This window comes from Hyla sarda, chromosome 11 (assembly GCF_029499605.1).
Source record: "Hyla sarda isolate aHylSar1 chromosome 11, aHylSar1.hap1, whole genome shotgun sequence".
In the NCBI taxonomy this organism is placed as follows: Eukaryota; Metazoa; Chordata; class Amphibia; order Anura; family Hylidae; genus Hyla; species Hyla sarda.
In genome coordinates this window covers 46,808,760-46,835,151 of record NC_079199.1, presented here as the reverse complement: position 1 = coordinate 46,835,151, position 26,392 = coordinate 46,808,760, and the positions used below count along the sequence as shown (strand labels likewise).

At 43.0% G+C, this 26,392-nt stretch overlaps 2 protein-coding genes and 1 pseudogene across 5 annotated transcripts in view; 2 read left to right on the top strand and 1 right to left on the bottom strand.

Annotated features, from left to right (window-relative positions):
• BRF1 (BRF1 RNA polymerase III transcription initiation factor subunit) overlaps positions 1–26,392 on the bottom strand; it is a 379,514-nt gene that overhangs the window by 188,245 nt on the left and 164,877 nt on the right. The window lies entirely within an intron of this gene.
• Positions 13,792–20,106, top strand: BTBD6 (BTB domain containing 6). 3 transcript variants are annotated; one of them, XM_056544932.1, is made up of 5 exons: positions 13,792–13,913; positions 16,016–16,298; positions 18,103–18,193; positions 18,291–18,409; positions 18,697–20,106. In XM_056544932.1, the coding sequence occupies exons 2-5, from the start codon at positions 16,105–16,107 to the stop codon at positions 19,727–19,729; spliced, it is 1,437 nt and encodes a 478-aa protein (XP_056400907.1). In that variant the 5' UTR covers positions 13,792–13,913; positions 16,016–16,104; the 3' UTR covers positions 19,730–20,106. The 3 variants fall into 3 exon arrangements, with proteins under 3 accessions (XP_056400907.1, XP_056400906.1, XP_056400905.1); XM_056544931.1 differs by lacking the exon at positions 13,792–13,913 and adding an exon at positions 15,332–15,707; XM_056544930.1 differs by lacking the exon at positions 13,792–13,913 and having other exon boundaries at positions 15,332–16,298.
• Positions 20,972–21,141, top strand: LOC130296109 (U2 spliceosomal RNA; annotated as a pseudogene).

The window sequence follows — 26,392 nt, the reverse complement described above, 5'->3', positions numbered from 1 at the left end:
AGGTAATTATAAAACCGGGGATGGGGGAGGCAATGGGGCAGCGGCGGCAGCAGTGGTGGCAGCTGCGGTCTCTGGCCGGGGAGGAGGGGCATTATCGGCATATCAGCACGGTAATTGCCAATACAGATAATATCCAAAATTGTAAATATTGGCCGATAATATCGGCCAAACCGATAATCGGCAGATCCCTAAATTATATCCCTTTATATTATATATTTTACTTTATATAATATATCACTTTACAATTCACATAAAGCCATTAACCGTGTGCAGGCTTTTTTTTTATTTTTGCAAAATCTAAGGAGTCTGGAGAGTTGACAGATTTCCTCCCTTTTGTAACCTCTGGGAAAAGCAATGAAACAGGAAATACTATGCAAACAATGGCTGTTTACAAGTCAATATAAATCCCACAATAGGGACAAACTGAAACCATGTGTTGCTCCCATATTCCGGAGATTCACAGAACAACTAAAATCCTCTAATTATACAGCACAAACATATTACACAAAGCCGCCCCAAGGAATCCGCTATTGTGGGCCCGGCCCCATGGAATAGGTTAACGTTTTTTTTTAAAGAAAAAAACATATACGCTTTTAACTTTTCATTCCATTATGAATAAAGTTTCACTTGTTTGATTGATATTGCAAGAAAAAAAACTGTGCAAAGTCAAAAACCGTATAGTTAAAACAGTTTTTTCAAACGGACCAAAAACAGAGGTAGGTTACAGTTTTGGTACAGGAGAAAAAAAAAACTGACAAAACCGTACAGGATACAAAATGGACACAACTTGATGCATATTTTGGCATACGGTTTTCAATGGAGAGTCAATGCATACGGTTTTTAATATGGTTTCATACGGTTTTCAAATTGAAAACGTATATGGGAACTGTATTACAAAAACGTGGTGTGAACCCAGCTTTAGAGAGTATTTCCCCTCACAAAGAAATGTATGCTGCCAGATCACCACCAAGGTGGTTTGGAAACACTGCGCTAAGTAGTCAATGGAGGCAAAAGGTAAAGAGAGCGCATATGAATAAATGGGCACCATCTACATGAAAAAAAATGATCTTATGCAAGAAAAACAAAAAACAAACTGTCATGTACAAAAAGAACCGCAACACCGAATAATTGAAAATATAGTAATTAAACTTTATTAATACACAAAATTATAAGAAACAGACAGACAATGTGTCATATTGTGTTATATGGGAAAAAGCATCCGATCCCCCAAGCAGCAGGGTAAGGCACATACAAAAACAGAAAACTTAAAATACATGTATACTTAAAGGGGTACTCCGGCGCTTAGATATCTTATCCCCTATCCAAAGGATAGGGGATAAGATGCCTGATCGCGGGAGTCCCACCACTGGGGACCCCCGTGATCTTGCACACCGCACCCTGTTTATAATCAGTCCCCGGAGCCTGATTACCGGCGACGGCGGCGTGTGACGTCACGCACCACCCCTCAATGCATGCCTATGGGAGGGGGCATGACAGGCTTGCATTGAGGGGGCGGAGCGTGACGTCACATGGGGGCGGAGGCGTGACGTCACACGCCGCCGGCCCTGTGGTCGCCGGTAATCAGACCCGGAGCGAACACGCTCCGGGGACTGATTATAAACTGGGTGTGGCGTGCAAGATCACGGGGGTCCCTAGCGGTGGGACCCCCGCGATCAGGCATCTTATCCCCTATCCTTTGGATAGGGGATAAGATGTCTAAGTGCCGGAGTACCCCTTTAACAAAGGTATATAAACCATCAGGTCAGGTCCCGTACACAGGACCATGACCCACCACACTGGGCACAACCTCTTCAAAAGGTATAAAGAATTGTGGGAAGTAGCAATCATTAGAATACCACAAAAATAAGATAAGAAAATAACTAATAAAATCACCCAAACAGGTAAATGTAATGGTCAAAGTTGGGGCATTTATGTCATCTATTAGGGTCCCATGCATGGAATGCCCAAATTCACGTGCAATGATGTAATCTATGAAGGTCCTATGGCGTAGATCAGGGTTTCACAACCAAGGTAACTCCAGCTGATGCAAAACTACAACTCCTAGCACTACAACTCCTAGTAACCTTTGGCCATTACAGATTGTAAAAGTCGGATAGAGAAAGAGCCACTGAACACATGTGCGTAACCTCAGTGCCCTGGCCGTGGTACTTTGACTCTTCAAATCAGAAAACGAAAGCGTTTTGTTACATTACTGTAGCCATGGACCATTACGCTGAAGGCTACCATTTCTATATAACTATGTCAGCAGTTTCATAGAGGGTTTTCTAGGTTACGGGTTCCCTTTAAAGGGGTTGTCCCATCAAAATGAACCCATTAGCTGATCGCTCCAGGTCTAGCTTTCCACAAACTATTGATTATGCTGGGAAAAGTCGCAACCAGGCAGGTATTTACCCTACAGCGGTCACTGCCGGAAAAATGTGGCATTACAGGAATCCGTTCATATTAATGTGAACATACCCATACACAGATACAGTTATCCAGATTGCTTCAGGTTCTACCTATAGGAAAGTTCATAATTCTACCTTTACAATGACACGAGGCCAGTAACATAACCTGAGTATACACAGGGAAGGTTGGTCTCAAGTGATTGTAATATCTTTAGCTATTATACTGTGTAAATACAAGATACCATTATCACTACAGTGTTTATGTTACCACACGTCAGGCCATATAAAGGGTCAGGTTACTAAGTCCTTGGGGGAGCTGAAAGTGACACCGAGAAGGTCATGTCTCCTGGGTGTAAAGTAACCATACAGAACACATAAAAGTGAGGAGTTTTGGGAAGTTTAATGTAAAAGGAAGACGGTAGTCCTGTTTAGTCAGGCACCCCAGGATGGAAGAGGAAATCGGTTTAAGGCTGCACTGTGAACTCCATTGTCCGTACAGGATGCTAGACTAGGCCTATATACTAATGTCAATGCTAAGTAAGTTGTATGACTGTCAAAAAGTAGAATTGGTGAAGCAGACAAAGGAATGAAACACAGGGCTGCCAATCCACAACTCCAGGCTGTAGCTTTAAGGAGCCGCAAGTTGGGAAATGCTGTTGTACAGTAGGAGCCATTACACACTACTGATTCCGCTTGCAACAAAATCTCATTGATCTCAACTGGCTTCTGCTGCTCAGTGCACACTATGGAAGCTCCGAAAGGAAATTTCTGATGCGGATCCAGATTCCTCCTAAAGAATTAGAATGCTTATTCTTTCAGTGGAATTCGCCAGAAAAGCCCATTAGTCAATAGGACTTAGCTCTCCACTGTAAAATTCAGTGCAAAATTGGTGTGTATGAGCCCTAAGTCTACCTGGATATTGACAGTAACATAAATGAGGAGTAATAAGCTTAAGAGAAAGGACTTTTTTAGATTTTCTCACAACATCTTTAAGAGTAGATAATATTGACTACTGATAAGGCTCCAGGACTGAAAGTATTGAGGAGACCTGCACCATAAAGATTGAGAGGCTCCATGGAACATGGGGGGGGGGGGGGGGATTACCTCCCTCCTATAGTCAATGAGAGTTGCTCTGCAGTAACCCAGCATGGCCATTACACCACGTATGGAGCCGTCTGCATCTGGTTCCATTCACTGTATAGACGGGTGCTACGGCTCTGGCAAACAGCTTTGGTGGGAGTATCAGGTATCAGACCACACTGATCAGATATTGATAAGCTATCCTGAAAATAAAACATACATGAAAAAGTCCTAAAAACTCTTTTAGTTCCTATTCTATGAGCATCCCAGCACTGTCACCACATCACATCATGTATACCGGAGAACAGGGAAGGATTAAAGAATAATATTCTGCAATACAATCTTCCCCCCACATATTGGAGACATCAAGTACTCCTGGTCCTTAGAAGAACTCAATATCTCTCTGTACATGGTCTGTTTCCAATGGATTGTTGCACAGAACCAAGGATCGGGACATGTAAATCTGGCTTCACTCCACATCCATTATTTTAATATATTTTACCTATATATCTTGCGCCACTTCTTTTGAATAGTATGAGGACTATGGGTCATACAAATTGTTTTATTTTTATGGGGGAAAAAAGGTGCCAAGACAACAATGTTATTTTGCTATATCCTCAATACACAACAATAATTAAATGAGCTAAATTAACAATTAATAAATAATAAATTAGAGGAAATTCCCTCCAATACGGTTCACAGACAATGCAAAAGAGTCTGATCTTTTCTCTCTGTAGTTACAGATAAGTGGTGAGGAGCAGCTGTGTCCAGTCCTGATAAGCAGAATAAACTTTATTAAAACCAATGTCAAAAAATCTAAATCCTTTAAATGGCCTTCTGTGTCAGTACCGATCCCCCACTACTGTACACCATATGTAATCTTCACTGTCTAGCGTTGACAGGCGTGGATAATTTGGCATAAGGATGGGGTCATGGCAGGAGGAGGTAATGGGACACCAGCTGAGATTTTACATCAGGGCTCATGTGTCCCTTATTTAGGACAATTAGTGGAAAAAGGAAAAAAAAAAAAATTATCCAACCGTGACTCCTCCATCTATCAGATGCTGCTAACAAATCAGTACCTGAACCACCAAAATATACACATATAAACAGTATATGTGATGTCAGGAGCATCCATACCACTGCATTATACAGCACAATAATATAGGGAACACTTTAGTCCTGCTGCTTTCAAATATTGTGTTTAAGAATATAAAATGTTGCTCACATCTATCTTTTTTATAATCTACCACCTATCTATCCATATATCTATCTATCCATCTATCTATCCATCCATCCATCTAACATCTATCATCCATCTACCTACCTCATATCTATCTCCCACATATCTACAGTGGGGCAAAAAAGTATTTTATTAGAAGTAATTATTAGAAAATGGAAGACATACAAGACCACTGATAATCTCCCTTGATCTGGGTCTCACCCCATAGTGTCAAAATGATCACAGTAACTGTGAGCAAAAATCCTATAACCACACAAGGGGACCTAGTGAATGACCTGAAGGGAGCTGGGACCAAAGTATCAAAGGCTACCATCAGTAACACACTACACCGCCAGGTACTCAAATCATGCAGTGCCAGACGTGTCCCCCTGGTAAAAACCTCCTTTCATCAGCAAGGGCATTGAAGATGAAACGTGGCTGGGCCTTTCAGCATGACAATGATCTCAAACACACCGTCCGGGCAAAGAAGGAGTGGCTTCGTAAGAAGCATTTCAATGTCCTGGAGTGGCCTAGCCAGTGTCCTTCGGAGGGAGTTGAAAGTCTGTGTTGCCCAGCGACCGCACCAAAACATCACTGCTCTAGAGGAGATCTGCATAGAGGAATGGGCAAAATATCAGCCACAGTATGTGAAAAACTCATGAAGACTTACAGAAAATGTTTGAGATGAAGAAAATGTATTGAGATTAACTTTGTTATTGATCAAATACTTATTTTCCACCATAATTTGCAAAAAAAAGTATTTAAAAATCAGACTGTGATTTAATGGATTTTTTTTCTCATTAAGTCTCTCATAGTTGAGGTATACCTCTGATGAAAATTACAGGCCTCTCTCATCATTTTAAGTAGGAGAACTTGCACAATTGGTGGCTCACTAAATACTTTTTTTGCCCCACTGTATCTATATAATATCTATATCTAATATCTATATCTAATACATATCTATCTACCACATTATCTATCTATCTCTCTATCTCATATTTATCTATCTATCTCATATAGTCATTGCCGTAAATGTTGGCACCCCTGAAATTTTTCAAGAAAATTAAATATTTCTCACAGAAAAGGATTTCAGTAACACATGTCTTGCTATACACATGTTTATTCCCTTTTGCGCGTATTGGAACTAAACCAAAAAAGGGAGGAAAAAAGCAAATTGGACATAAGGTCACACCAAACTCCAAAAAATGATCTGGACAATATTATTGGCATCCTTAACTTAATATTTGGTTGCACACCCTTTGGGAAAAAAACAAATCAATCGCTTCCTATAACCATCAATAAGCTTCTTACACCTCTCAGCCGGAATGTTGGACCACTCTTCCTTTGCAAACTGCTCCAGGTCTCTCTTATTGGAAGGCGCCTTTTCCCAACAGCAATTTTAAGATTTCTCCACAGGCGTTCAATGGGATTTAGATCTGGACTCATTGCTGGCCACTTCAGAACTCTCTAGCGCTTTGTTGCCATCCATTTCTGAGTGCTTTTTTACATATGTTTGGGGTCATTGTCCTGCTGGAAGACCCAAGATCTCGAACGCAAACCCAGCTTTCTGACACTGGGCTGTACAATGCGACCCAAAATCCGTTGGTAATCCTCAGATTTTATGATGCTTTGCTCACATTCAGGACACCCAGTGCCAGAGGCAGCAAAACAACCCCAAAACATCATTGAGCCTCCCCATATTTCACTGTAGTTACTGTGTTCTTTTCTTTGTAGGACTCATTCCATTTTCAGTAAACAGTAGAATGAGGTGCTTTACCAAAAAGCTCTATCTTGGTCTCATCTGTTCACAAGATGTTTTCACAGAAGGATTTTGGCTTACTCAAGTTCATTTTGGCAAAATGTCTCTGTGTCATCAGTGGGGTCCTCCTGGGTCTCCTGCCATAGTGTTTTATTTAATTTATATGTTGACGGATAGTTTGCGCTGACACTGATGCTCCCTGAGCCTGCAGGAGAGCTTGAATATCTTTGGAACTTGTTTGGGGCTGCTTATTCACCAGCCGGACTATCCTGCATTGACACCTTTCATCAATTCTTCTCTTCCGTCCACGCCAAGGGAGATTGGCTACAGTGCCATGGGTTGCAAACTTCTTGATAACGTTGCGTACTGTGGACAAAGGCAAATCTAGATCTCTGGAGATGGACTTGCAACCTTGAGATTGTCGATATTTTTCCACAATTTTGGTTCTCAAGTCTTCAGACAGTTCTCTTCTCCTCTTTCAGTTGTCCATGCTTAGTGTGGCACACACAGACACACAATGCAAAGACTAAGTGAACTTCTCTCCTTTTTATCTGCTTTAAGGTATGATTTTTATATTGTCCATACCTGTTACTTGCCCCATGTGAGTTTAAAGGAGCATCAGATGCTGAAATAATTTTATTTATCCACAATTTTGAAAGGGTGCCAATAATTTTGTCCAGACCATTTTTGGAGTTTGAAGTGACATTACGTCCAATTTGCTTTTTTCTTTTCTTCCTTTTTGCCGGTTTAGTTCCAATACACACATAGTGAATAAACATAAGAAATACTTAATTTTTTTGAAAAATTTCAGGGGTGCCAACACTTACGGCCATGCCTACCTATCTATCTATCTTATCCATCTATCCATTTACACAACATCCATCTATCTATTTATCTATATTTATATCTATAATATCCAGAAGAACAGCACTAATTCAGGGTACAGACCACATATAGTTAGCGGAGCTCCTGTGGATAGGGGATAAGTTGTCTTTTGCTGCAGATGTCCTTTAACTTTGTTTTTCTAATGAGACCGTACCCTAAAGGTTTCTATACACAGAAATATAGTGGCTGATCCCACCAACAAACTAGGTGGATGAACATACAGCCCTCCAACAGCAATAATGGATCTTAATATTTCCAAGTGTTTACTACCCCAGGGAAATAAGAAATGTCGATTAGATGAAAGCTGGCAATTGATCCACATCTTATATGTATGGGGCCGCTCCCGCCACTGTGGACTTTGATGTACAAGTGCTGCAGAGTTTCCATTCGGGAAAATCTGCAGCATTTCTGTCCCACAGAGACATGCATAATCTTGTTGCTACCCTGTGGCTTCAAAAGGTCCACAGAAAATCTGCAAATCCTCCACTGCTAGTGCAAATTTTTTTGGTGTGGAAAATCGGCAGCAAATATACACGTATAAATATACCCTACGGTTAAGTTCACACAGGCGGATCTTCTGCAAGTTTCCCGATGCGGGTTCTTATATGAGCTCAATATTCTGCAGCAGGAAATAAGCAGAAAACACCGTTAAAGTTAACGTTATGCCATGGAAAAATCTTAGAGCAGTTAAAACTGCAGTTTCCCCTGCACAAAAGGTGTACTGAACACAATTATAAACGGAAAATATGGTGAAGGGGATGCAGCGCTTTCCTAGAATCGGTAGGGGTCCCTGAGGCATGCGCTGTGATAGGCCATCACTTTACAAAACAGAAAACCCCCTTAACTACTGAATAAAGGATTTTTTCTGCTGTAAACAGCTGCAAATACAATAATAAACCTTCAATGTTAAATGCTCAATCTCCTCAGTCTTGCCTGTCGTATTGATCCATCTGTTTCTACCCAGTTTCCGCCATGACAGTGACATGCAGAGAATGCGCAACAAGACCCGACAGATGATCTATGCCATATCTCGCTTTCATCTCGCTTCTTCTTATCAGGTCTTGCCATATTTTTTTTGTCTTTTAATTGACCTATTTATGCATAGATGAGTATTGAAGTCATTGCACACCATGATAGGATTATCAAAGCTACTGAACTGCAACAGCTCTGTGGGGATCTTGGGGGGTGGAAGACTTATATCGGATGAAATATTTATGCTACACTGCCTCTTGTCAGTAGCGGGGGCCGCTTACAATTCACTGCGGTCCCTTTAGCACTAGAGGTATTATCTGGACCTGCACAATGCCCGCAGTTCTCCACAATATGAGGCCGATGCAAATGTAATAGGAGCAGGAACCCCGAGCGCTGAAGATCACTTATGATTACAAAACACTATGGTCTGTAAAGGCTTTCAGAAAAATTAGAAAAAAACAAGTAGGTAAGTAGGACTTACAGCAATACACCAGGTATGAGTCAGCTGCTAGGTTTACTATTGCTTGATATTTGTGTAAATGCATTAACAGTAGGATGTGAGCCATACATGAGCAGGCTGCTAAATCAATATGGCTGTCATTATAGCTCCCACCATGCCTCGAGTCCTGAGGGGCACATCTATCCAGTAATGCAGCATTACATCCCCCCCCCACCTTGTAAGATGCAGCTACATAGCTGGAAAGATTTGCCTTTCAAAATGTGAGAAGAGCTGGGTTACCCTTGAAGCCATTTAACTTTCTATAAAAATGTAATATATATATATATATATATATATAAAAAATAACAGTTTAAAGGGGTACTAAAAGGATAGGGCATAAGATGTCTGATTGTGGGGGTTCTGCCACTGGGGACCCCGGCGATCTCAGACATGGCACCCCAGTCATCCATGCACAGAGCGAACTCCGCACCGTACCAGATGGCTGGTGACTACAACCTCCGCGCCCCCTTCATTCATGTCTATGGGAGTACGTAGCAGTCACGTCCCCTCCCATAGATATGAATGGAGGGTGCGTGGCATGACGTCACAAACGCGGAAACTCCAAACTTCCGTGTTCCGGCCGCCACCGCTGCCGGCCCGGAGTCCCCAGCGGTGGGACCCCCGCGATCAGACATCATATCGCTTATCCTTTGGATAGGGCATAACATGTTTTTCGACGGAGAACCCCTTTAATGTTACATTTTTGACAGAAGATTGACAGATGCATTATATACTTTTTGATAGATTTCTATGGGCTAGGCACGAATATATGAAAAAACGACCTTGGCAGCAGACGCTCAGGATCCTGGAAGAAGTAGCTGATGTACCACAGTCAATCTGATGAAGGGGTAGTTTCACCCCGAAACGCGTCATTGTTTTAATGCTGTACATCAAATAAAGTGGCTGCACTTTGCCACTTTATGACCTGAATGTGACTACTTCTTCTGGTATCCTGAGCGCCTGTTGCCAAGGTAATTTTTTCATATATTTGTATCCTGTTATCCACAGGACACCATCCGGTTGCACCTGGGACTTTTGGGCTGCACAGATCCACACCATTTCTACTAACCCCGTACGGGGTGATACACATATTTCCTATATGCTCAAGGTGAGCGGCTAATTTATAGAGCCTGCATAATCACTTCCCGCAAGGGAAAACCCCCCTCAATTATCCAGGGTAACGCACGAAGCGCCGCCTTCCGGTCTCTTTTTTCTTCTTTCCTTTCTCCAGGTTCTAAGGGCTAGGGCCAGAATGCTTTAAAGGGGTTCCAGGATTAGAAAAACACTGGTGCTTTTCTCCCCAGCGCCACACCTATCCTCAGGTTGTGTAAGGTATTACAACTCTGCCTCATTCACTTGAATGGAATTGAGCTGTAATACCACACACAAACAGGACAAGAGTGGCGCTGTTTTAGGAGGGGAAAAAAAAGCACCTGTGTTTTTCTAATCGTGAATTACCGTAAGCCTCTTTCACACACACGTGTGGCCTTTTTTTCTTTCAAAAAGGTTTCGAAAGGAAGACACAAGCCGTATGAAAGCATACAGCATTTAGCAATGCAAACATAATAAGTAGAGATGAGCGAACTTACAGTAAATTCGATTCATCACAAACTTCTCGGCTCGGCAGTTGATGACTTTTCCTGCATAAATGAGTTCAGCTTTCAGGTGCTCCTGTGGGCTGGAAAAGGTGGATACAGTCCTAGGAGACTCTTTCCTAGGAATGTATCCACCTTTTCCAGCCCACCGGAGCACCTGAAGGCTGAACTAATTTACGCAGGATAAGTCATCAACTGCCGAGCCGAGAAGTTCATGACAAATCGAATTTACTGTAAGTTCGCTCATCTCTAGTAAAAAGAAAAAGAGAAACAAACAATGCATCAGAAAATATATAACTCTGTGTCATATGTAAAAAGCCTCAGCTATCTTTCACTCTAAGCAGCACCTTCTAGACCAGTGTTTCCCAACCAGTGTGCCTCCAGCTGTTGCAAAACTACAACTCCCAGCATGCCCGGACAGCCGAAGGCTGTCCGGGCATGCTGGGAGTTGTAGTTTTGCAACAGCTGGAGGCATTCCGGTTGGGCAATAACGTTCTAGACGCACTCTGAACTATAAACATGTTTTGTCCTAAAACCTGGAAGGGGAAAAGGGGCAGAAGACAAACAAGACACAAGAGGAAAGAGAAGACAAACAAGCGGAAAAGACTTAGAACAAATCAAAAGTCACTCATCATTGTGGCCTTTTATTCATGTATTTTTTTTAATGCAATTTTTAATGTTCTACTAAATGCATTTTTTTGCCATTAATTTATCATGTGATGCAAGAAGTACATAAAAATAAAATATACACAAAAATATACAAAAAAAAAGCTCATTTGTACACACACTTTTTTTAAGCAGTTAAATAGAAGGGGGAAAAAAAGCACATAAACTGGGGGAAAAAAAAAAAAACGGTGTTAAATGCACCCAAAGTGAGAAAAACATCACAAAGAAAGCATTGTTTGTAGTGCATTTTATCCAGGTTAAAAAGATAAAGCGGCTAAAATGTCCCAAAAAAAATGCATGTGACACCAGTCTTATAGGTGGATTTTCATATTTTCCTTTTCCCCCTGGATAAATGTGCACTGCAGGTGCTGCTCCACGCCGACGTCTCACTTTACACAAGCATATATTGTGTCCATGTTGCCCTAAGTGTTTATTTTTCCTTGTCAAACACATAAATCCTAGCAGAGGATCAGAAAGAAAATCTGCCCACCTGCTGGAATTTTTAAAAGAAATTGACATTCAGGACCCTGGAAAAGCTGGATGAAAACCAATGAAGAAACAAGAGTAGCAACCATACTGTATTAGGGTGCATTCACACCACGTTTTTGCAATATAGTTCCCGTATACATTTTCTATGTGAAAACCGTAGAGAACCATATTGAAAACCATATGCATAGACTCTCCATTGAGAACCGTATGCCAAAAGATGCATCAGGTTGTGTCCGTTTTGCATCCTGTACGGTTTTGTCAGTTTTTTTTTTCCCGTACCCAAAACTGTAGTCTACGACGGTTTTTGGGTTTGGTAAGGGTGAAAAACTGTATTAAACCGTATAAGTTTTTTTTTTTTCAACATGGGACGTACAGAACTGTATGTGCGTACGGTTCCATCCGGTTTTCTCCATACGGTTTTTGACTTTGCAAGTGAAACTTTATTCATAATGGAGTGAAAAGTTAAAAACGTATATGTTTTTTCTTAAAAAACGGATGCAACCGGACATCATTTTTAAAACTGTATACGGGTTAAAAGGAAAACTGTCACTTGTTTTCTCCCACACTATCCACAGGTACTGGTGGGTAGTGCGGGAGACGCTGATTAAAATGAGCCCTACCTTGCCCGGATCTGTGCCGCCGTTCTCCCGCAATTGTAGTTTTATTATCTGTTGAAAACTTCCTGTAACTGGCACGGGCGGGGCTTCGGTGCTTAACTGGCACTGACGTCAACGCCGCTTATGAATATTCATCCCCCCTCCCTCCAGCTCTCCCTCTCTTTGCCGCTCCTAATTGGGGGGAGGGGGGATGAATATTCAAAAGTGGCGCTGACGTCAGTGCCAGTTAAGTGCCGAAGCCCCACCCGTGCCAGTTACAGGAAGATTTCAACAGATAATAAAACTACAATTGCGGGAGAACGGCAGCGCAGATCCGGACATGGTAGGGCTCGTTTTAATCAGCGTCTCCCGCACTATCCACCAGTACCTGTGGATAGTGCGGGAGAAAACAAGTGACAGTTTTCCTTTAAAACTTGTACACATGTTTTGATACAGTTTAGTCCGGTTGTGAGGAATCAGTTTTTCATCAAAAACCTGATACGGGAACTGTATTGCAAAAACGTGGTGTGAATGCACCCTTACTCAAAAACAGACCCTGGGAGGAAACAACATTGACTTATTTATTGATAATGTTTATTCTCTAAAGTTGAATGAATAACTAAGTAAATAAATACAATTAAAAAGGCAAAATAACACAAAATAAAACAGAAAATAAAACTATTATACTCTAAACCAGTGTTTCCCCGCCTGTGGCTTTCTAGCTGTTACAAAACTACAACTCCCATCGTGCCTTGGCGGCCTTTGGCTTTAACAGACTAAGACAGGGTTTCCAAACCAGGGTGCCTCCAGATGTTGCAAAACTACAACTCCCAGCATGTCTGGACAGTATTTGGCTGTCCAGGCATGCTGGACTTTGTAGTTTTGCAACACCTGGAGGCTCCCTGGTTGGGAAACACTGTCTTAGTCTGTTAAAGCCAAAGGCCGCCAAGGCACGATGGGAGTTGTAGTTTTGCAACACCTGGAGGTACCCTGGTTGGGAAACACTGGACTAAGACTAAGGTTGGGAAAATGCTGCTCCAAAGTTTTTGCTCTATATCAGTGGTCTTCAACCTGCGGACCTCCAGATGTTTCAAAACTACAACTCCCAGCATGCCCGGACAGCCGATGGCTGTCCGGGCATGCTGGGAGTTGTAGTTTTGCAACATCTGGAGGTCCGTTGGTTGAAGACCACTTCTCTATATCATGTATGTGCTGGATGAAAGCCGTCAGGGCATGATAGGAGTTATAGTTTTGCAACAGCTAGAAAGACTGCGCTAAACAATTTGCTCTGGATCTCGAAATAAGCTACACGAAGGCAACAAGGGCACAATGGGAGTTGTAGCTTTGCAATAGCTGGTGAAGCACAGATTGGGAAACACTGGTGTAAATTATTTTCTCCAGATCTTGAATTTGGTAAACAAAAGCTGTTGGGGCATGATAGGAGTTATACTTTTGCAACAGCTGGAAAACCACAGGTTTGGGGAGCACTGCTTTACAACGTTTGCTCTAGATTTTACTTCTGCTGGATATTGACTTTGTACAGGCGCCCTCTACTGGCCAACAGTGGCATGGTCCATCCCAGATGTGTGCACAGAGGAGGCAGAGCTGCTGCCTGGAGCCCGCCCCTCTCAGTCTTCCTGCCATCTCCATAATCATGGCTCCGTACTCCATGGACAATCCTGCTCTGCAAACTTTCCTGGCTGGGAGTGTGGACGAAGAGAACAGCTCCTAGCTCTACAGAGGTACCCTGAGAGATGTGGGCACGGTCTGTGTAGTGCTGCAGGCTGGCACCCCCTATAGACAGTCTAAACAGCCCTGGGATTTGCAGACAATTGATTGCTTCTCCCATCGGTGCCAGATGTGTTTTTATAGGGAAGGGGAGGGAGTAAACCTGCTCTATGTATTTACAGCTTCCAAACTTGCTACAATGTATCAAAGCAAACTTTAATCCCTGCATTTACATTGTAACATGTCTTATGTTTTCTCTTGCTTCACTTTGCTTGATCTTTCTATGCTGATCCTTCTGCACTAGCAACTCAGTCCTGCACCCCCCCCCCCCCCCCCCAGACCAGTGTTTCCCAACCAGGGTGCCTCCAGGTGTTGCAAAACTACAACTCCCAGCATGCCCGGACAGCCAAAGGCTGTCCGGGCATGCTGGGAGTTGTAGTTTTGTAACATCTGGAGGTACCCTGGTTGGGAAACACTGGAAAGGCTGCCTGTGTATGCTGGGAGTTGTAGTTTTGTAACATCTGGAGGCACCCTGGTTGGGAAACACTGGAAAGGCTGTCCAGGCATGCTGGGAGATGTAGTTTTGCAACATTTGGAGGCACCCTGGTTGGGAAACACTGGAAAGGCTGCCTGTGTATGCTGGGAGTTGTAGTTTTGTAACATCTGGAGGCACCCTGGTTGGGAAACACAGGAAAGGTTGCGTGGGCATGCTGGGAGTTGTAGTTTTGCAACATCTGGAGGCACCCTGGTTCGAAAACACTGGAAAGGCTGCCTGGGCATGCTGGGAGTTGTAGTTTTGCAACATCTGGAGGCACCCTGGTTGGGAAACACTGGAAAGGCTGCCTGGGCATGCTGGGAGTTGTAGTTTTGTAACATCTGGAGGCACCCTGGTCTGGAAACACTGCCCCAGACAATAAGAATGTAATACAATGCACTCCTCGGGGGGTCTTCCCTGTGCTTGTCTGCAAGATCCTTCCTGACCAGCATGCATAGGGTTATCCCTTTCTCTGGTTCTCATTGTGCATTAAGTGTACAGGGCTCTGTCCTGCCTTCATAGATTCAGTGCATATAAGAAGTGCATTCTTTTTTTTAGAATGTTTTCTTGCAAGCAATATGCATTGTGCCCAGATTGCAATTGCATTCACTTTTATTAGAACTTTCCCTGGTGGGCAGTGGGCATCACCTCAGTATGGGCTGCTAATCTGCTCTGACCTGATCTTTGTCCATGCATTAAAGTGCATCCCCTTTTTTTTATGGGTTTATCCTTTGCACTTGGATTGATGATCAGGGGCTTTGGGTGGGAGTACAGAAGAATGACATATTGTCTGATGAAGGAAGGAGGGGGGGGGGGGGGGGGGGGTTAGAGAGTCCTCCCACCTCTCTCCCAGGCTAAGCTGCACACACAGGGGCTTGTTGGTGCAAAGACTGCTGCTGCTGTGAATGGCAAGCACTGTGCCCTGTGATTGGCTCCTGGGGTCATGACGTAAGCAGCCCCAGCTTGCTATTTGAGCTCAAGCCTTGCCCAGTTCTTTCCACTTCTACATGTAGAGCCTGCAGCACACATGGGAGAGAGGGGGGAGTAGGCGCCTTTCTCTATTCTTGTCTCCTATTCCCTGTGCTATGCATATGCCAGCATACACAAAAGCAGCACAACTGGCAGCTGGTGCACCCACACTGGCAACCTGACCATCAATATAATGAATAGCCTGCAAGCCGACTACTGCAGAGGAACAGAGCTCTTGCAAGAAACTTCTGCCTGCTATACCTAAAAGGATCCCTGGATCTATGAAAGACCGCTGGAGCAGCTGGTAACCGGGCATTTTGTTTACCTTCCCCTATGGGTGCCACAACTTGTGATTGCTATCCCTGGATTGTATTGGCGTACACGTCACAGAGGTCGATTACATAACTGCATGGTGCTTTGTTTTATTATCTCCTTTCTTTTGCTTATGGACGAATTAATCCTGGTGACTTTGGAAGTTAACCACAGCGTTTGTGACCGATGCTCACAAAAGAGGAGCTGTCGCTAGTTTTTCCCCCTTGCCCATGCCACTAGACCCAGGCTGCCTGAATGGCAGGATCATGAAGTGTTTGACTTTCTTTCTTCTGCTTCCAGAGACCTTAAAGAAGTCTAAAAAGAGCGCCCGAGCTAACAGCAAGGTGCAAGCATGCTATGAGATAGTGCCTCTGGCTCTCAAGAGGAAGATGGCTGCAGAGCTTTACCCTGCTAGTGCAAACACGAATATCGCCAACAGTAATAACGCAGCTGCGGTCACCGCCAAGAAAAACGCCCTCCACATCCAGCAGAGTGCACCGCCGCCGCCGCAACTACAGAACCTGAACAACAACAACATCGAGAGTACCAACTGGCAGTCCTTCCACCCGACCCTGAGGGAGAGGTGAGCACAGCGCCCCCTACAGCTGGCCTCGAAGCCTGAGTAGAATCATAGAGGGTCTTATAGCAATGTATGTGCACTCATCTCTGCATGCACAAGGGCACCATAACTTTTTGAGGGGCATTCATAGAATACCGGTATAGAAACTTAAATAGTATCAAATACTAAAACTGCCAGCAGAAGGCTGCTGCCTCCAAACAGAATGTGCAACATATGGAAAGAACAACTACAGGTCTAGATTATCCTTGAGACACAATACTAAGATTTGAACCCTAACGCTTGGGTATTATAGGTGGGCATACCAACACTATGGTACACACTCCTAGCACTGCAATCATATACTGCAGTCACAGGAGCAACACATACTGACACTGAAAACATAATAACACAAGTAAACTGCAGCCACATAACTTATTCCTGATAGTCTTAATAGGGGTACAGAAACAACCTGAGGTCAATATCATTGGGGCAATATAGATTACATAGACGTATATATGTATTGTTTATACAGCTACTCAAAGCTAAGGTCAGACCACCACTTGAATACATTGATCCAATGCCAAATTATGGGACTAAGCAGGTTAGAAAGCTTACTCCAAGCCTGTATGTTAATAGACAACTCAGATGGGCAACAGAAACAATAAACCTAATCTCTAGTCAATGCGAATACCCCAACACAATCTAAAAACCGTTGCTCTGTTATCGCCATATGCGGGTCCAGCACGTATTAAGCTGACAGGCATCCCCCACCGACGCTGCACTGACTTAGCAGGCAGCTCATGCACTGAGCCATTGCTAATCTGCAAGGAGCATCAGCAGGAACAGGACATGGTTTAACCATTGTAATATAGATAGGGGATTCCTTACTGCAGAGCTGTCAGGACCAACCAGAACAGCACTGGGTCAGATCACGCAAGTAGAGCCTCTTTCTGCAATACCATGGCACGCATAGCTACCCCTCTCCTTACATAGAAAATTAAAGGAGACAGATTTTCTTGCCGATGTCTTGACAAGCGTAAAGACCAAATAGTCATCATAGAGGATTGATGCATGACCATTGATTTTAAGTACCTTTTATTAATTTTTTTTCGACCACAATGTCACATTTGCATGAGAATATAGCAGGGGGTCTTCTGGTACATTTCGTTCATAGAACTAAGTCATTAAATGCACTCTTCGATTTCCTTTTATGTATGGCATTAAATTACTGTAAGCAAATTTTGGCATTTTCAGGGTCTTCGCTTTCCATCCTCTTGCACGACATGCAGTAATAGATATTATAGGGCAGGCTTTGCTTACAAGTCTTTTGGATACGTTTTTTATTTTAATTTTTTTGCAGAGAAATTAGATTATAGCATTACTTTTGTAGTGCTACTGGTTCACTTGCCCCTCTAGATGAGCACTGCATTAAAAATATGCTTTCCAGACAAAGCCATGTCATTTTGGATTTTATTTCTAGTAATCTTAAGTAAAGCCAGTGAGAATTTCTATGAATCTTTGGGAAAATCCCTCAGATTACCACGCTTAACCCATATAACACTGGAATGACAATGGCAAGAGACAAACAGGCTGCAGCGAAATCAGACAAGGGGTGAAGTGTACGCGGCTAGAAAAGCCTGATTAAAATTAGCAGACCTTTCTTGTACGCCTATGAAAAGGATGTGTCATCTCTTTCATCCCGTCATTTACATTTAAAGGGAAGGCCACTTCAATTAGACCCACGCACGTCAGCCTTTGTAGTTGGATTTAGACTAGCATATTCTTGTCGAATTCTTCCAGCTAAAATGTATACGTCTTCTCCCTTTAGGAATGCACTGATGTTCAACAACGAGCTAATGGCTGATGTGCACTTTATTGTGGGGCCCATCGGGGCGTCCAAGAAAGTCCCTGCTCACAAGGTACGTCCAACCCCCCAAATTTTAGTTTTTTTAAAATGGTAGATTTTTATGATCTGCAACATTAAAACTATTTAACTTTCTTTTTCTTTTATTACAGTATATTTTGGCTGTTGGGAGCTCTGTGTTTTACGCCATGTTTTATGGAGATTTAGCAGAGGTCAAATCTGAAATCCATATCCCAGATGTGGAACCTGCTGCTTTTTTAATCCTTTTAAAGTAAGTGTGGTCATTCCAGAAATACTGCAGTGAACATAAAAGCTTATAAAATATGCATATTGTGACTGGCATTAATGGCTCGCTCTTAGACTGGTTGGTAAAACAGATGTTCTCTAACACCACAAGAGCTTTGGCTCCTTATTATATGAGGAATAAAACTTGTTTCTAAGAGTCGTTTCAGGAAGTAACAGAAATAAATTAACTGCAACTTTAGCTAAAGAGTGGGGGAACTTTTGAATGATGTTCCAGTCTTTTATACAAGTCTTAATTTTGCTTTTTTTCCTTAGATACTTGTACAGCGACGAGATTGACCTGGAAGCAGATACAGTGCTTGCAACGCTCTACGCTGCCAAGAAGTACATTGTACCCGCGCTGGCCAAGGCCTGTGTAAACTTTCTTGAGACTAGCTTAGAGGCCAAAAATGCATGTGTCTTACTTTCTCAAAGCCGTCTCTTCGAGGAGCCAGATCTGACTTTGCGTTGCTGGGAAGTGATTGATGCACAAGCTGAACTGGCACTGAAGTCAGAAGGCTTCTGTGAAATCGATCTACCAACCCTTGAGATTATTGTGACACGGGAGACTCTTAACACTAAAGAAGACGTTGTTTTTGAAGCCGTTTTGAATTGGGCGGAGGCCGAGTGCAAGCGGCAGGGCCTGTCAGTGACACCTACAAACAAAAGGAATGTACTGGGAAAAGCATTGTACTTGGTACGGATTCCAACCATGACTTTAGAGGAATTTGCCAATGGGGCTGCCCAGTCGGACATTTTAACCTTGGAGGAGACACGCAGTATATTCTTGTGGTACACGGCTGCTAATAAACCCCAGCTAGAGTTTCCTCTTGTAAAAAGGAAGGGTCTAGCACCTCAGAAATGCCACAGATTCCAGTCTTCGGCCTACCGCAGTAACCAGTGGAGATACAGGGGACGTTGTGACAGCATCCAGTTTGCAGTAGACAAAAGGATATTTATAGCAGGACTTGGGCTTTATGGATCAAGCTGTGGCAAAGCAGAATACAGTGTCAAAATCGAACTCAAAAGGCAAGGGCTGGTCCTTGCTCAAAATCTGACTAAATTTGTCTCTGATGGATCTAGTAACACTTTTTCGGTGTGGTTTGAGCACCCTGTGCAGGTGGAGCAGGACACATTTTACACTGTTAGTGCCATCCTGGATGGCAATGAGCTCAGTTACTTTGGGCAAGAAGGCATGACAGAAGTGCAGTGTGGAAAAGTGACTTTCCAGTTCCAGTGCTCATCGGACAGTACCAATGGAACTGGTGTACAAGGAGGGCAAATTCCAGAGCTGATCTTTTATGCATGAAACGTCTCCCCTCCAAACTACTGCTAAAGCACACTGAAGCCCCCCATTTTCTACAGCTTACCCCTTTCTACTCTACCCTGGTTGACCTGCCACGCACTGAAAAGGGGTGAAGTGAAATCTGTTATCATAAACTGTATGGAATGTAACCAATGGGCTGTCAAAACCTCCACCTGAAGGAATGCTTTTAGAGTTTATTCTTATTTTATTTATTTATAAGCTATTTGAATTATTAAAACTGCGACATGCAGGGAAATGGTAAAGAAATCTGCACATAATGTGCATTTATTTTGTATATAGATACCTTGTTAAAATTTAGCTTGCTCAAGAGAGGAGCAGCGATAAAATATGTTACATAAAAGATTTTTACTCATACCTGATTCCTGCTTTGTCTATGTCTTTTATACTTCATATAAAACTCAATGGTGCGGGTGAAAATAAGAGCTGTAATCTGGTTACTCAATGATATCAAACATCATATGCTTTATCTTGGCACCAAAACATGAATGTGGATTGACATTTTACCCAACTTTGGCCAGACAGGTACTCACAATGGACAAGAGGAAATGGATGTGTATTATGTGTAGGAAACAAAGGGGAGTCCCTCTCTTGGGAACTCCCTCTATCTCCTAAGGCTAGATTCACAGTTCATTGTTCACAGTTCATTGTTGCTGTGTGCAAATGTAATTACGTTTAAAGGCCCCAATGAAAGGTGTGGTCAGTGCAACACAAAATAATAGAAGCATAGCCCTGGACCCGAAAAGCGCATTGTGATACTATATATCTAGGCGGGGAGCAACTAAAAATGCAGCATAAAGCCCAGAGTTGCATCCAGGAGATTGCAGGGAACTCAACAGTCAGTAGGGACACAAGCATCATGGTATGCTAACCTGCAATCTAATGTTTTCATATAATTAAAATTTTAAAATGACTTTACCTACTTGGGACAAGAAAAAATATCTGGTACTGGTCTTTATATAATAAAATTGTCTCCCAAGAGTTAAACCCTGCAAAATTCCATCACGTTAATTTCTGAAATGTACTGTATAAAGGAACACATTACACAGCGTTTTCTAAGCAGGTCACTGAAGTTATAAACCAGTAGGTTTTATTAAATGCTAGCAATAAACAGACCAAGGTATCCTTTGGTTATGGACTAAGATGTCTTTGCCTGGATAACCCCTTTAAGACTGGTTAGTCAATTTTCTCAGTGATCAGCTTATCACGGCACCTTTTATATTAATATGGGCCTCTTGGCCTTTTGGCTAAGATCAAGTGTAGTATCTATTCTTATCAGTTTCACGTTGGTGTGGAGCTGGTGGGGATGGGTGCTGCATGGAGTGGACAGGTGCACCGAGGCGTGCCGGGGCTGGTTCTGAGGAATCAACTTGACGGCTGCCCCGGTGTGACCTGTTTTCTCCTGGTCTCGCCATGAGGCTGAGAGGGTCTAGAGCCGAGGTACTTTAGTGCCTCGGGGAGTGGTGACCCTGAGGTGCCAAAACTCACTGGGAGTACTGGCTCACTGAGTGGAAGCACGGGCACCAGGATCTCTTCACCTTTATAGATCCGGCCGGATGTCAGGGCAGTATATCTGCACACATTCACTTATTTATTTTTGTCACTGTGTCACTTTGGCGTGTTGTGTGTTCACAGGATTGTTAGGATGTGGTAGCCCTTCTAAGTGTCCCTCCTAGCGGTCTAGGGGAGGTGTGTGTGGCCATCAGGTTCCTCAACTCCCTGCAAAAACCCTGGGTACTCCTGCATGGGCCGGGTACCGACCGTTTACGGCTCTGCAGGCAGATACCTTGGCTAACACCAAGGGGGATGCCGGGAGAATTTGTGGTCCCTTAGTAGCTTCAGAGAAAAGGGACATTGAACCTGGAACCTCGAACCTGGAACCTCGCAGGTAACTTTTGGTCTGGAGGTGAAGGGTAAGGTTTGCTGGGGGGCCTCTCTCCTGTCTGAGAAGGGCTTGCGATAGATCGCATCCTTTGTGCACTTTTTCTTGCACTTTGGGTGATTAGAGAGCACGGTCCTCGGCTAGAAAAAAAAAATTTAATATGGGCTGGACAGTTTGGGTTTAACATGGCTAATATTAAAGGGCTATCCTTAGGACAGACCATCAATGTCCGGTCCCATTGCTGGCTCCCACACAGACTGGCTCTGTTTATTGTTTACTAGGCATTGCTACAAACAGGTAGACAAGCCCTATTCACTTAGATGGGAATAAGTTGAAATGCCAGCAACAGCCACTGAAAAATGTACGGCGTTGTACCTGGTAAACAATGAAGAGGTTGCAGCCACATATATGCTTTCGCTAAATAAGCCATATGCTTTCAGTGTCCCCTTAACGACAAGCACCGTAAATGTACGGAGCTGCAAAGTGCCACTTCGCGCACAGCACTGTACATTTACGGCGCTGCGTTCCTTGATCACTGCATCTCCGGACACGGTGATCGGAACAGGATGACTGCTGATAGCACGGTCTGTCAGTGCATACTGAGAGTTGTAGTTTTGCAACAGATGAAGGTTAGCCCCCGCCCATGTGAATGCACAGGGTACATTCACACGAGCGGGGGTTCACAGCGAGTTTCCCGCTTTAAGTTTGAGCTGCAGCAAATTTTCTGCCGCAGCTCAAACTGCCAGCAGGAAACTCGCTGTACACCCCCGTCCATGTGAATGTACCCTATAAACACTACACTACACAAAATAAAGGGTGAAACACTACATATACACACACTTACACTGCACCCCCCTCAATAAAAATTAAAAACGTCTCATACGGCAGTGTTTCCAAAAAGGAGCCTCCAGCTGTTGCAAAATAACTCCCAGTATTGCTGGACAGCCATTGACTATTCAGGCATGCTGGATGTTTTGCAACAGATGGAGGCACCCTGTTTGGGGAACACTATGCAAATCCCTAATTTAGGCCTCAAATGTGCATGGCTCTCTCACTTCAGAGCCCTGTTGTATTTCAAGGCAACAGTTTAGGGCCACATATGGGGTATTTCAGTACTCAGGAGAAATTTGCCTAACACATTTTAGGGGCCTTTTTCTCCTTTTACCCTGTATGAAAAGGTAAAGTTGGGGTCTGCACCGGCATGTTAGTGTAAAAAAAAAAAAAAAAAAATGTAACACTAATATGCTCATTTTTACAAGAGGTAAAAGGAAAAAACACCCCCAAAATTTGCAACGCAATTTCTCCTGAGTACGGAAATACCCCATATGTGGGTGTAAAGTGCTCTGTGGGCGCACAACATGCCTCAGAAATGAGAGCGTGCCATATACATTTGAGGTCTAATTTGGTGATTTGCACCGGGGTGGCTGATACAGCAGTTCTGACATAAACGCAAAAAAAAAAACAGTTCACAAAGGAGATGGTGCAGCACTGCTTGGGTGTCCTGGAATCTGTGTTGGCAGATGGATACTGGTGTAGCTGTATGCCGTAGGTGGTGCTCAGATATGTAAGCAGTATTCAGATATCATCCATAAGAAGAAAGAAAATATCGGCACTCACCACATCGGCTTGTAAGTCTTCTTTATTCAGACCTACTCACATATGGGGTACAGGAGAGAGGGGTGGTGGGGGGACAGTGGATGGCGCAAAAAAAATCACCCACATGTTACCCCATTTTGGAAACTTCACCCCTCACGGAACGTAACAAGGGGTATAGTGAGCCTTAACATCCCACAGGTGTTTGACAAATTTTCGTTAAAGTTGGACGTGAAAATGTAAAATCTGATTTTTTTTTTCTCGCTAAAATGCTGGTGTTACCCCAAAGTTTTTATTTTCACAAGGGGTAATAGGAGAAAAAAAAAAAAAATGTTAACACCATTTTTTTTGTGTATGGAAATACCCCATATGTGGATGTAAAGTGCTCTACGTGTGAATTACAATGCTCAGAAGAGAAGGAGCGCCATCGGGCTTTTGGAGAGAGAATATGGCTGGAATTATAGGCCATGTGCGTTTACAAAGCCCCCATAGTGCCAGAACAATGGATCCCACCACATGCGACCCCATTTTAGAAACTATACCCCTCACAGAATGTAATAAGGGGTACAGTGAGCATTTACACCCCACAGGTGTCTGACAAATTTTTGGAACAGTGGTCCGTAAATAGGAAAAATGTCATTTTTAATTTGCATGGTCCACTGTTCCAAGGATCTGTCAGACACCTGTGGGGTGTAACTGCTCACTGTACCCCTTATTACATTCCGCAAGGGGTGCAGTTTCCAAACTGGGGTTACATGGGGGGGTCCACTGTCCTGGCAGCACGGGGACTTTGTAAATGCACATGGCCCCCGACTTCTATTCCAACCAAATTCTCTCTCCAAAAGCCCAATGGTGCTCCTTCTCGTCTTCCCGCAGAGCACTTTACGTCCACATATGGCGTATTTCCATACTCAGAAGAAATGGGGTTACAAATTTTGGGGGGCTTTTTCTCCTATTACCCCTTGAAAAAGGGAAAAATTTGGGGTAACACCATCATTTTAGTGAAAAAATAAAAATTTTCATTTTCATGTCCAACTTTAGTGAAAATTCGTAAAACACCTGTGGGTTGTTAAGGCTCGCTGTACCCCTTATTGCATTCCTTGAGGGGTGTAGGTTCCCAAATAGTGTGCCATGTGGATAACAAAATGAAAAGACAACACCAGCGCTGAATAGATCCTGAACAAGCTGCCTAGATACAACAGGTGGATCTCAGCTAAAACTACCAAAAATTGAGCTGTATACAATATATAAATAAATGTGTATCGGCACTCTAATAATAAAAATAACAAGTAATAATAGAGGCTCACTTACTAAAATCCTAAATGGGAGTGTACTCAGAATCTCTACCCAGAGGGAAGTTCTTGTCTCCGTCATAAGATCCTGTAGAGCAATTGTATCCTCCTCATAGGATGCAGAATGCACGGCTATAGTAAAAAATCGATCAACACTCTTGTTCCTTTCTTACTTAGTCCCTTATATTGTGCTTAAAGATCCCGCAAAGCTGTAAGTCGGTGTCCTTGATAGTATGGAGCTTGTCCCGTTGTACTTGCTTTTTGTGCTTGCAGTAGTTTTCAGGAGTCCGTGGTTCCAGTCAGCCTATTAGCCGGGAGATCTGCCCCGGCCGGTGGCGTCTCAACGGTTGCTGTACTGTTGGTGGATTACGGAGTGCTTTGACCTAGCGCTGCGAGTGACGTCACAACTACAGGGAAAGCGCAAAGCCAAAAAGCATCTAACGCATATCGGAAAGTAACACTTTCCTTCATCAGAGATGGATTCTCCTCTAGTGTGTTTTTTTTTTTTTTTTTGCTGTTCTGGCACCATGGGGGGCTTCCTAAATGAGACATACCCCCCCAAAACCATTAAACCATTTCAGCAAAATCCGCTCTCCAAAACCTTCCCTTCTGAGCCCTCGAATGCGCCCGCAGAACACTTTACATCCACATATAAGGTATTTCCTTACGTGAGAGAAATAGGGTTACAAATTTGGGGGGACATTTTTTACCTATTATGCTTTTTAAAAATGATTACATGTTAGTGTAAAAAATTAATATTTTGCATTTTTTCCTCCACTTTGCTGCTATTCCTGCGAAACACCTAAAGGGTTAAACTTTCTGAACGTCATTTTGAATACTTTAAGGTGTGCAGTTTTCATAATGAGGTCCATTATAGGGTTTTTCTAACAAAGACCCTCAAATTCACTTTGAAACTGAACTGGTCCCTGAAAAATTCAGATTTTGAAATTTTCATGAAAAATTCGAAAATTGCTGCTAAACAAAAAAGCCCTCTAATGTCTTCAAAAAGCAAAAACATGTCAACTTTATGATGCTAACACAAACTAGACATATTTTATATGTGAATCAACATATAATTTATTTGAAATGTCCACTTTACTTACAAGAAAAATGATGCAAGTATCGAAGAAAATTTACCACTAAGAAAGTAGAATATGTCACGAAAAAACTATCTCAGAATCAAGTTCATAAGTTAAAGCACCCCAGAGTTATTAATGCTTAAAGTGACAGTGGTCAGATTTGGAAATACGGCTGCGTCCTTAACCCTTTAATGACCAAGGACGTAAATTTACGTCCTGGTGCTGTGGTACTTAGCGCACCAGGACGTATGTTTAAGTCCTGTACGTGACCGCGAGCATCGGATCGATGCTCAGATCATGCGCGGCCGTTCCCGGCTGCTGATCGCAGCCAGGGACCTGCCGGTAATGGCTGTCATCTGGGATTGCGCGGATGTCTGCCATTAACCCCTCAGATGCCGTGATCAATACGCTGCGTCCAGAAAGGCGCATGGAGGTCCCCTCACCTGCCTCCACCACCTTCCACGGGTCTTCTGCTCTGGTCTGAGATCGAGCAGACTAGAGCAGAAGATGACCGATAACACTGATCAGTGCTATGCCCTATGCATAGCACTGAACAGTATTAGCAATCAAAGGATTGCTATAAATTAGTTCCCTACAGGGACTATTAAAGTGTAAAAAGTTTTTTTTTTTAAAGGAAAAATAATGGGAAAAATCCCCTCCCCCAATGAAAATTTTAAATGTCCTTTTTTCCCCATTTTACCCCCATAAAGAGTAAAAAAATATAATAAATACACATATTTGGTATCGCTGCATGCGTAATTTTCTGAACTATTAAAATATAATGTTATTGACCCCGTACGGT

Coding starts and splice junctions, on each gene's coding strand:
- BTBD6 (XM_056544930.1), top strand. CDS start 15,946: ATGCCACTAGACCCAGGCTGCCTGAATGGCAGGATCATGAAGTGTTTG. Junction 16,299..18,102: donor CACCCGACCCTGAGGGAGAG/GTGAGCACAGCG, acceptor TTCTCCCTTTAG/GAATGCACTGATGTTCAACA. Junction 18,194..18,290: donor AGAAAGTCCCTGCTCACAAG/GTACGTCCAACC, acceptor CTTTTATTACAG/TATATTTTGGCTGTTGGGAG.